Source organism: Wasmannia auropunctata, unplaced genomic scaffold, assembly GCF_000956235.1.
Source record: "Wasmannia auropunctata unplaced genomic scaffold, wasmannia.A_1.0 LD335983.1, whole genome shotgun sequence".
Lineage (NCBI taxonomy): Eukaryota > Metazoa > Arthropoda > Insecta > Hymenoptera > Formicidae > Wasmannia > Wasmannia auropunctata.
Window position 1 is genome coordinate 45387 of NW_012026907.1, and position 12831 is coordinate 58217.

A 12831-nucleotide genomic window follows, 5' to 3' on the forward strand; every position below is an offset into this window, starting at 1 on the left:
ATTATGATATAAAAAAATATAAGAAATTGTACAAATTTTTTGTGTAATATATGTTGAGATAAATTAATTCTTTTACATTATTCGTGTTTCATGGAACATTAAAATGTACTACAAAGCTCTGTTTTTCTTGTAATAAAATACATATTTTGAATGTATTGTAAATCAATTTTTATTTTGATTTATTATTTTAATATATATATTTTTTGTATTTTACATCTTATTTAATACTGGTTAATTTTCATTCAAAGTAAATATTTTAATTTGGCATTGAATAAGAAATTGCAAACGATTAAGAATAAATAAATTATTCCACACATGTCTTATAGAAGTCTTGCTTGACATTTTCAAATCTTTTAATCGTTAAATTGTCAATGCATTTTATATACTATAGTGAATACTCACAATATTAAATTTGGAAAGGTCCAAGATACAAAAATAATTTAAGTGATTAATTTAGACTAAATTAGAGTAGAGAGTTTACTATCGAAACAATGTTGCCTCATTTCTCAGTCTTGGACAATCGGCATACATCGGCTGAGTGAGAAATATTTAATGCCCCGGAGACGCCACATCAGTCAAAAATGATTAAGAGAAGATTCTTGAAAAATTTTCTTCCCCGATATTTCTTCCATGTCTTTCTTTCAGGTATAAATGTCAGCCCACCATGTAGGTAGGCTACAGATTAGTGTAAGTATTTCTATTCAACATATTTTATAAAAGTGACATATATAAAAAATTTCATCCTATAGATAAAACATATGCAACGGTGGATTTGCGGAGATGTGCAAGTATGTGCAAGGTATTCAAATAAAATTTCATTTACCAAATAAAGAAATAGACTTTTTATTGCTCTTCTCGATAATTTACGGATGTTACTGTCGGCTATCTTATACATTCTAGTAGTATGTATGACGTTCCTTTTCTTCTTTCGTAAAAAAATTCTGTAGCAAATCCTATCAATTTGCAGGGCGTCAATTAACAAGTGGCACCCAGATTTGTACTTACAATATCTTCCAATATTCAACAAGTAAAAATGTGTCAAGTAAAAAAATATTAACTATTTTGATTCCGTTTTATAAAAAAAACTACGCGGAAAATAATAAATTGTTATTTTGACTTGAAAACAACACAAATCTTTTGAGACTCTTAAAGCAGGGATTCCTGTCTTCCAATGAAAAAAGAAAAATGTCTTCACACTGTTTTAAGTATTCATAGTCGGTTCTTAATATTTATAAAATCGTCTTAAGATTTCATAAGTCACAGAGTTGTGTTACATCTTAAGACAGCATCTTATTCACGACGGTCTTAAAATAAGAACTGAATACTAACCATAAATCATCTTCATTTCATACTTTCGAAAAATAGAATTACTTTTATTTAAAATCCTATTTTAATAAATCTTGAAAATAATTATATACATTGCATAAATAATGGACTCGAAAAAATTACGAATATTTAACATTCAAAATTACGCCGAGTGTAATGGAATATAAAAAAACATTAAAAGCATTAATAGAAATGTTGGGAATACTTATCGTCTCTTGTAATAAAATTTTATTTGTGACGATATTTCTTATCAAATTACTGTTGACTGAATCTGTAAGTATTGATACAGATTTAGCAAATTCTATGACTTCATAAACACATTTGTGTTTATAAATGAGGACATACGTAAAATCATAAGTAAAATCATAATAAAAGAAATATTAAAAATCAAACAAGAAAAAAATATAACAATTATAAAAAATTATAATTATAATTATATAAATAACAATTGAAAACCGATCTCCTGGTCCATAAGATTCATCTAGTCTAGTGAATCAACAGTTAAAAAAAAATGACTAAATGGCTCGAGACGCGGTTTTTTCACTTTGCATAATAATGGGAACTTCTGCTTTAAAGCTAACGCACTTGCGCAAAAAAAATTATTTCTTCTTATGCTCTTCCGTTTGACGTTTCAAAAAGTGAGTTTTTAGAATTCGTAAAACTAGATAGGCTACAAGCCCTAAGATATGTCCAGAAAAGTATAGACTTTTGTAAAAGTATATTATTTCCTGGAAGCCCAGTAACTGGAAGGGTACGCCAAGATATGCCATACACGTAAGTTTCGCCCACCACATGAAGAATCCCCAGGCTTTTCTGCCCTATATTTAAAATTTTAAAAATAAGGTAAGTAATGTTAATTAATATTTGCAATATATGAGAACATTGCTCTAGATAAGTTTTGTTTTATTTAGTGATATAAGTCTTTGAGATATTTATAAATTCAGTCTAAACTGATAAAAACATGTAACTCGAATTATATATTGACTTTCTACAATGTAGATTTAAATTTTAAGATTGGCAAAATTTTTCAAATTAACGATTATTTTTAAAAAATCTTTGAAAATATCTTTCTAAGGCGATGTTCTCTCTGATATATAATTCCAACTATTATGTACATACATACACTAATATCATGATTAAATTCAGAATAAATTAAAGAAGTGCGATTGCAAAATTGTAAGGCAAAACTATCTTTGTGTCTTTTTTCTATCTTTGTTTTCTTTTTTCAATATAATCTTTTTTTCTTATAGGTATAATTAGCTATATTTTGATCGATTTTTTCTAAATAAATCCATTCTGAATTTAATTATGAAAAAAGTAAATTTTTTGCAATTTTTGAAAAAGTTATTGTTTTAAATTGAATGAAATTGAATGATGGAATATTTAATTTCAAAGAGATTAAAAATTTATAAAAATTTAAAAAAACAAAAGTTAAATGATTTTGTAGAAGAGACTTCAAAAGTTTTGATTCTGTCTGACATTATAATCATCAACATGTACGTCCAATATAGATTGATTCTCTTTCTTTATTTACTTAAAAATCAAGACCATAAGTAGAGAATGTCAGGTGATATATTTATTTTGAAATGATTAAAATAAATTTTTTGTTTCATCATCTTTTTCTAATTATTCCGATCGCGAGAGGATGATATATTTAATCTTTTTTTTTTAGATATACTCAAAAATTATTTTATGTATCTCAAAAAATAGTCTACTTTGTATTTAAAAAAATTAACATACTTAATCATTTTCAAGTGTATTCTTAACTAGATTGCATCTTTAATAAAATACAAGCCTCTCCGATTTATATCATTGGATAAATCTTAATAAAATGGAATTTCTTATCATTAAGCTTATGTTATTTACTTACAAATCCATTTTCTTCGCATTGATTGTAAAATTTATTACAAAGGTCTTCGAAAGGTAGATAAAGTGGGACTTGACAGATGCAAAAGTAGTAGCCTGCGGCGTAACCATGCCACAGGGCAGATAAAGTCAACGTGGCGACGGTTCTTAAACCTTTGTGAGGGAATCTTTTGTAAATGCAGACAGCCATCCAATATTGTATGCACGTATTCCACATTTTCATCGTATGCCTGACAAACGGAGTCGATTCCACTTCCCATACGTTCATGTTGTGCACCGTTTCAAAATCCTGCTCCTCTTTTTTCGCTCTCTCATGATCAAACGACCTGAAAAATTATATAAAAAGTTGCTTGTTCATACATTTCCCCCAGCCTTTGGCTCTAAAAATATGCATCAGAATTTGAATATCTTCTGCGTATTAGTGTCGAGAAACTGTATATATAAACGTATATAATAATACGAATTCGTTTTATTCAGCTGATAGAAAAGTGGCTTGCTGAATATGAATATCTCAAAATAGGTCAATATACAGAAGAAAAATTATCGTACAATTTTTCGATCGTTTTGTAATCGCGCGGGCCCAGACCGGGTGCAGACTGGCAGCAGACTGGATAAGCTCCTAGTCCCGACATTTGGCAGACGCATTCGGCCAGCGCCATGCCAATAAACATTCTCAGTCGAAATCCAGTGAATGTCAGATACATATAAAAAAATCTATAGAAGAAACAGTGCTCTTCGAACGCGACAGTTTGCGTGTACTGAAATCGAAAAAGACATGTCATTAGAATTATTGGAACGATTATTACGTCTGCTGTCGTTACGTTCACAATCGGGAAATTAGAAAATTTTGGATCCAATATCTGTATTGGTACCTTATTGCGTAATAATACTTAAACAGACGAGATATTTTATACTTTATTCTGACATATTTTGACATAAAATATAAATATCTCATTAATTATTAATTTTTTTTATAACTCTACTTCAATATTTTAATATGCAGAATCACTAAAAAAATTGTCTTACGTAAAAAATTATATATTCCATAAAAAAAGGCGATGATTTTCACATGACCTTGTTACTTACACTTAATGTCAAATTAACATCTCTATTTTTTTCCCTTTCACCCCTTCAAAAGTAACTTTTATCTAAAACATTTGTTTGCTATAACGTGTATTTTTAAAGATAATTGTAATAATTTAAATGTCCCGTCTTGTTTCGCATAAATCCTTTCAATATAGCCTCCAGATAATACCAATAATATTGTGCAATATTAAAAATATTGCACAATAATATTGATCGTCTAGAAGCTATTTTAATAACGCAATAAAGTCCCAATTATTCCGTTCTATCGCGGAGTTATGCATTTGCTTCTTTATAATGTAATGTGAACATTACGTCGCTGGGAAAGAGGTAGTTTATCGCTAGAAACAATACGATAAACGCCGCGATCTGTTTGAGTTTGTGATAGGTGAGCGGCCACGGGTCGACGTAGTTGGAAAACGGTCTGTGCAGAGAATCCCAATATGTTCGGTAACGGTAATACGGACCTGCAAAAATTAATTAATACAATTTATTAGTATATCAATTCTTTTTTTGCACATTTATTATAATTTCGCGTCTGTATATATTCGTCGTACCTTACCTGTCAGTACGCCCATATAACCGAAGCTATAATGTATCACGTCCATGAAATTAATTTTTTTGAGCGCGTTGGAATTCGCTCCTTGAGCATCATCGGTTGGTGCGGTAGCTGCCGAGTTGATCTCAAACGCTAGTCCAGGTAGCTTTAAGGTGAGAATCATTACGACGAGATTCGTGTGAGTCGGCGGACTCGGTAAACCAAAATAGTCGCCCAATCGAAAGATCACCAGTAAATAGAAAAAGGAGAAATACAAGCTGACCAGGTGGCATTTTCTGCAAGATAAAAGTCTATCGAATCTATCCGGCGAACATTTGATTACACGGCACTCCGGACTCGGGAAAACCTGATTTCTCCGTTTATTACATTTATTCCTATTATTATTAAATCAGTTTACAGATTGTAAATTTAATCGCATAAAAATATTTATAAGTTAGAAGTTTACAAAATAAATATCTCGCTGAGAATACATTAGTCACGGTTTTCCTTTACCGGATTACCATTCGTTACTTAACTGGGCTAAATGCACATTAAATGTTCCATTTTAAGTATATGCTCCACCGATTTGCAAAATTCCACTTAAATATGTATTTTAGAATTATTTTGAGTATATTGATGTTAGACGTTATAACATTTTATTACATACATATGTAAATAATATACTAATTCGATGCAGATGTTCTGAGCAAATATAAATTAAAAACTCTCAAGTTGATGGTCATTAGATTAAAGATGAATAATGAAATTCTGGCCTATATGCTCGTCAAAATTCATTGTTTGCATCAAATATAAAACTTAGGATGTATGTAGAAAAACTGAAGGTTTAATAATTAATAATAATGTTCCTCTAAAGGATATCTTTTTTTATTTAAGGTAATTTTTTTTAGTATTTTACAATATAAAATACCAACCGTCGATTTTGTATTTGTCGTGTGCGATACTACAGTGACAGTCCTGTGTGAAATCTAGTTGATTATGTGTTAGTTCTCGTGCATATCAAATTGAAAAACAATATAATGATATTTGTTATTTTATACTTTACTTTATTTCAACATAAAATAAATTCATTTTGACATAAAATATAAAATATTTTTTATTTATTTGATAACTTACTTTTATGATAATCTTTTACGATCAGTTGGACATACATGTCATATATTTTAAAAATTATATTTTTTATAAATATTGAGTTAACACTAGAACCGCGGATAGATCACTTATATTATTTTTTTGTAATTTTGGTACAGGTGGATATAATGGTAACTAAATAATACACTCTTATTAATATTAATTCAATCAACGTATAATTTACGTATAGTGGCCATAGTCAATGACAATGTTACACACACACACACACACACACACACACACACACATAGTGAAATAAAAACAATTAAAAAGCGCGCTACTCGCCCGCGAGTTTGCTAGCAAACGGAAATGAATTGAAATGGATAGAAAATGGATTCATGTGATCATTGTGTCGAATCCAAATTTTTTATTTTTTTTAACCAATTTCAATCAAAAAAATTTAAGAATTTCTTAAATCCATTTTAATTCATGAAATGGGATTGAAATTAGGGGGTCCTATATGCTGATCTAAAAAAGATTACGTAGGCCACGTCAATCCATTTAATCCGTGAAATGGGAAGTGATTTCTACTCAGTAAACGAAAATAAATTAAAATAAATTGAAAAAGATTTCAATGTTCGCGTACTTCTAAAAATCTGAATCCATTTCAATGCCCAATACCTTTATATTCATTTATAGGAAACACATTTTCTATGCCATTCAATCCAAAAATAAATTCAGTTTTAAAGAGTAAATCATGAACATTGATTAATTCAAAATTGATCTAAACAGGAAATGCAGTTTTTTCAATCTAATTAAATTCAAAGGTTTTTCCGTCAGAATAAACCATGATCGAATGCTATTCTATTCAAAATTGTGAATAGGAAATGCATTGTCTAAATCCAAAAAATATTACATTGGTATTATGCAGAAATAGAAATGCATTCCATTCATTTCCACAAAGGCCAATCCATTTTCGTTTTCCATATTCTTTCAGTCCAAAAGAAATTTTTTGGGTCATTTTAATTTGTGACATAGAATATTGAAATGACATAATTGCTCTTCTTTTAATTCAAAAAAAGATTCGGGAAAGTCTCAAATCCATTGTTATTCATAATACAGGATATTGGAAGAAAGTGAATATTACTCTTTTCAATCGAAACAAAATTTGGTGAATTATGAATCGATTTTAATTTGTGACACAGGATAAATTGAAACGAATTAAATCATTCTTATTACAATGCACAAAGATTTTTTTGCGAATTAAAAATAGTAAATATAAAATTGTTTTTTTTTTATATTAAAATATTTTTCAGCAGTTATTAATTTAAGACCATGCTGATTCGACAGGACGAAATTATCGACACATTGCAGTTGTAAAGATTTCTTCGAATTGACTGAACGGAATTGAAAATTCTTTCACAGGATTGAAATAGATATATACAATAGAGAAATTTTTAAGGCTCTAAGATAACAAATAAAAAATGAGAATAAAATGTGCCTATAAGTGCCACAATGCAGGTGTTAATGCATAATTAGAATCTTTATTGAGATAGAAGAATCGACCCTTGGTTTGGGTCCTTTTCAGTGCGGAAAACATCACATCGTAGATGACAAATTTAATAATTGCGGAACGGTTCAAAATCAACAGCAAGTCCCATAGTAGTATAAAAAAAGCATACAAACAAATCGCCCGCCAAATCCTTTACAAGGAAGACTTCTACTGACCATTATTACGTCAAAGCTGTAAAACGATCAGGAGAAGCAAACACAGAGAAATATACATATCCGAAGATGTGTCTTGTCTCAACGTTACAAGTGAAGTTGACTTGGTATAGAGATTATTAGAATAAACATTTAACATTTCAGTTGAAAATCAAATATCTTTTTACCTGAATAGTACTGAAATATTCTAATAGAATAAACATTCAAAATATAATTATCTTTTCACGAAATGATCAAACGTAGACCTTGAAAGAAAAAAGAAATTTAAAATTTAATAAAAGATAATATTTAAACAATTTAGTAGAAAATAAAATAACTTTTTATTTGAACGGTACTGAAATATTCTAACAAAATTAAAACAAAAATAAATATTTAAAACGTAATTCCTCTTATTCTTACAAAATGATCTATTAATAATAATTGCAAACGTAAATCGTGACTTCTATGTCAACCCTTGTACATTTTACGTGGATCTTCACTAGACGTTGAAAAGCTTTTTTCAATTAGAATTTCATGTTAGATCAAAATAATAATGAAAATAATAAAAAATAACTTATCTTCCAATTCATAAAGGTTGACGGTGTTTATATTATAATAGACTAATAAGAATGTATAAGCATGTAGACGTAAGAATAATATAAGCATGCTCATAATAAACGACCATGCACCGTTTGAAAAAACCTATATCTAATAAATTTACCAATAATATTCTTGGAAATTTGTGAGATTAGGACAGTTAAATATTGTTTATTTCATGAACATTGATATGCAGAACAAGATCCTATTTCAATATAGATTTTATGAATTGAAGGAAAAAATAACATACCTGCTTATTTAATTCGATAAATTTCTGAAGTAAATAAAATTAATGTAAATCCCGCAACATACTAGGGTGTTATGAAGATAGATGCATCTTTAAAACAATTTAGATACATAGGCTCACTAGAATATATCAAATATATATTAGGCCGTATGCGAGCCAACACGGATGATGGCAAACGTGGAGATCCAGGTTCGATTCCTGGCTGAGAGCTGAGGTGATTTTCTTCGCAATAAATAATTCTACAGATTCGGAGGGAAAGGGGATATAGATGCATATAGCATCAAAAAGATTAAATCGTTAATCAATTTAATTTGTTACAAGTTATTCTGGCCGCATGTTTCAAGACCGACGAATTGCGACATGCAGTCTTACGTGGAGTTGGATATTGTAAGAAATTATTACACACCGTCATTCGTGGTGGCTCGCACTAATATATGTTTGATGCATCTTTTCGCAGCAGATTTAACTACTAGTACCTGCTATTACAGAAACATAGAGTGCTCATAATCACAATCCTTATGTTATATGCTTTTATTCTCTCAAGCTTATTGACACTAAAGAATGTAAAGGTATTCAAAATATTTCGAAGAAAAATTTCTAAGCAGAACTATACTAAGTTCTGCGTAATTGACTCTTATTGCCTGTCTTATATTAGTCCTCTCTATTGTTTTAAATTGGAAGTCAAATACATTATATATATTATTAATTGTTTAATTCAGAAATATAAAATATTTATGAGGGAACTACAATTTGGAGTAATTATTGACACAATTACTTCATAATTCTAGATAATCATTGTATCTTAATCTCAATACTTAAGACAATAATATCTGTCCAATGTCCAAATGAAAATTAATCTTAATTAGTGATGGACTTTGACACTATAATATGGAGGTACTATCTATAATTATCAGGTTTTAGACGTAGTATTTACTAAATTTAATGGGAAAAAACTCTGTCACTTTAAATCTTACTTATTTATTAAATACAAAATATACAAAATACACACATTTATACGATATATATTTTATTAAATGCAATAGACTCTATTAAAAGCCGTAGAACATGGGATATCTTTAGCTAGCTTTAAAGTGGTTAAATTTAAAGGTCATTATAGTGTGCTAAGACGTGTGTGTGTGTGTGTGTGAACTGATGTATGCATGTGGGCGCGAATCATTAAACATATTAGGAAGCATTGAAACATACAAAAAATTTCGCGAAAAACAAAAAATTCCATCGCAAATAAAATTTAAATTAAAAAAGGAAATTAATGCATTATACGTATTTTTCGCTTTAAAATACATACTTACGTAAAAATTTAGCGGAATCAGTGAGCAATACTCTAAACGCAAGTCATCATTTTATAAAAGAAAAAGGTTTACTTTGAAGAAATATATACAAATATATTCATACTTCCATGACAAGTTGGTTATAATAATGGCGTTGACGAATACGGTAACGATTGGATGTAAGACCGACAATCCTGAAACACAGACCACTAATGCGAAGCCGAGGAGGGTTGCGACCCATTGTTTCGCACGAGGTCCTTTTATTCTACGGTAGAACGGCCCAATCGCTATGGAAAATAATAGTAGTAGTACATAAACGACATCATTCCACAACATTATTATCCGAATGTAAACGAACGGCAAAAGACTTGAAGAAACTGATCAAACTGATTCACTAAATGAACACCGACTGACCGACAACGTATCATTGAACACCGATACACACACACACGCGCGCGCGCATCACACGTTCTCTCTTTTTCTCTCTCTCTCTTTCATTGCGCCCTCTTAGAAATATTGTTAGACGACAGATGTTTTGCATGTCGAAATGTTTTTGCGCTTAAAAATAAAATAGTTGCTCTTAAGTCAAATAAAATAATGCTATTGGTTTCTTCTTGAATTAACTATTGCACGAATATCTAAACGCGATCATTTGATCTGAAAGTACGTCCATCATACATACATACATACATATAATACAACTGGAAGCGAAAATATTGGCCAGTATAGGTGTAGCAAGTGGAGATGCAATTAAGCCGGTATCAGACTACGCATTGGCTTCTGCTTTTCTGTTTTCCGCTTTTCTGTCAAGATGTGAATTCGCCCTTATGAGAAGGACCTTTAACACTCAAGTGCAGTTGAGTGCAAATCGAACCGGACAGCATTTACGCTCTCGACTCTTGTCCTTCTCTCTCGATTATACATAACCTCATTTATTTCGCCGGTTAGGTTATGTAGTATCAGTTCATGTGCTTACGTACGTGTTTCACATTTCATATTATCAATTCAGAATATAATCAATTCATAATAAATATTGAAATAAAAATGGAGGAACAGAAAAAACGAGTTGAAGATCAAATGACAAAAATGGTCGAAGAAATTGATAAGACGTATTTACGAAAAATGCAGGTACATACTTCTATTGAATTTCAGGTTATATATTGTTTTACTAGTGTATAAAATAATATATTTACAATATGCCTTTTATGTAATTACAAAAAAAATATTTATATGTAACATTTACTGATTATATAGAATACATAGATATTTTTTAGTGACTGATGAGATTTTATCTTTGCATATGTATAAATATAGTATATAAAGTAAGATAGTAGATAAAGTAAGAATTATATGATAATGAAAATTTGAACAGTACCAAAAAAGTTCAAAACAACATTTTAAGATTGTTGAATCTATTCTATTAATCAGATAAGAGTTTTATTTAATTATAATTTAACATATCTGTAATTTTTACATGATCCAATAACAATTTATAATCATCCTTTTGCAAAAACAAGAATGTATGAGATAATTGTTTATTTAAAATTCTTTTAATTAAATTTGTCTTCTAAATGATTATTAATTCTTCTAATGCAGGATGAATTTAACTATATTTTCTAATATTTGTAAGCATTTATACAAAGTATATAATTTATATAAATGTTTGCAATATAAATTAAGCATTTATATAATTTATATAAATACTTGAAATGTAATAGTTTTTTAATAGAGATGCAATTTATTTTATACATATTTACTAATATTTTAAAATAAAAATGCATTCCGATACAATGCTACTATTGAGAATTATTACTATAATTTATTTATATTTGTTACTATTTATTTATTTATTACAAATAATACATATTAAAAAACAAAAAACGGATTAAATTTAAACTGATATTGAACTGTTATTTTGATATCTTTTGACTTGTGTAGATTAACTAGAATGTAGGACACTGACACAATATTCAAAACAAATCAAATTATCAAAAATGTTCATTATTATCATTTGTCATAAAGACATTAACTAGAGAACTCTTTATATTGAAATTTTCAATTGTTTCTGACCCATCGATGTAATTGGACCAATTATCACAGATTTTTAAAAGAAAAAGTTAATGATAATTTTAGACAATGATTTTAATTCAAATATTGACTGTTACAAATTTTTATAATGGTAAATATAAATTATAAACGCAGAATTAAAAAAAAATTGATACACTACAATTTTTAAACATCCTACATGAAATTTTGTAATATATTTATGTCGAACATAGTTTTATCTTAATAGTAAAAATATTATTTTCCGATTTAATTAATGCAATATATTCATTAAAATTTGTATTTGCGAACTTATTAAAAATGTTACGTGTTTTTCGATTAAAATAATGTAATATACATATTTATTGAAATTGTATTTGCGGCTAAAGCAGACTTATTATTAGTTAAGTCGAAACGTTCTACTTTAATACCAAGTTAAATGATATGATTATATTATAATTTATCTGTGTGCTCTCATTGGTCTCTATTTCTGTTTGTTTTCTAATTTATTTATTTTATTATCTTAAAAATTATTTAAAATATCGTCTATTTTGTCGTACACATAATTGTGCTCTTTGTATTAACCTTCAAATGGTGCACTTCTCTCGAGCATCCACTAATGGAACACTGATGCCGCGACTAGCCGGCAAATAGCCGCGACAGATATCTCTGTGCAAATATCAACAATTCGAAAACTTTTGCGGTGCGAATTCGCACTCTTGTACCATTTGAAAGTTAAATTTATATATTTTTTAGTTATAGTTTCATGTCTTTATTTTCAAAGGCTAAACTTATTATTTTCTTTCAGTTATTCAATAATATCACGATATACAATAGATAGGTTTTATATGACCCAACAATTAAGTGCATACCTAACAAATATTTTAAAATTGTTTTTCTGGTCAAGCAAAATCTTGCATAAAAAAGTTTTATGTAAGGTTTTATTTGAACTTACTTTTTTATAAAAAATTATCCTAATTCTATTTTTACTACCAACTGTGGCACATCTTGTACTATACATAAATATATACATATATATATTTTATATA

General features: G+C 28.7%; 1 protein-coding gene across 1 annotated transcript; it reads right to left on the minus strand.

Moving 5' to 3' along the window:
* Positions 1-818: 818 nt before the first annotated feature.
* On the minus strand, positions 819-10214 carry LOC105454552 (lysophospholipid acyltransferase 7). Its single transcript, XM_011697227.1, has 6 exons — positions 9864-10214; positions 4838-5109; positions 4591-4742; positions 3742-3950; positions 3197-3518; positions 819-2144 (listed from the first exon to the last, which is right to left on the minus strand). The coding sequence occupies exons 1-6, from the start codon at positions 10073-10075 to the stop codon at positions 1926-1928; spliced, it is 1386 nt and encodes a 461-aa protein (XP_011695529.1). The 5' UTR covers positions 10076-10214; the 3' UTR covers positions 819-1925.
* Between the last annotated feature and the right edge of the window lie 2617 nt (positions 10215-12831).

Bases quoted from the DNA above. Each gene is read 5' to 3' on its own strand.
- LOC105454552 (XM_011697227.1), bottom strand. From the start codon at position 10,075: ATGTTGTGGAATGATGTCGTTTATGTACTACTACTATTATTTTCCATA. The intron at 4,743-4,837 runs GTAAGGTACGAC...TAATTTTTGCAG, and splicing joins TTATATGGGCGTACTGACAG to GTCCGTATTACCGTTACCGA. The intron at 3,951-4,590 runs GTAATGTTCACA...TTTCGATTTCAG, and splicing joins ACTACCTCTTTCCCAGCGAC to TACACGCAAACTGTCGCGTT.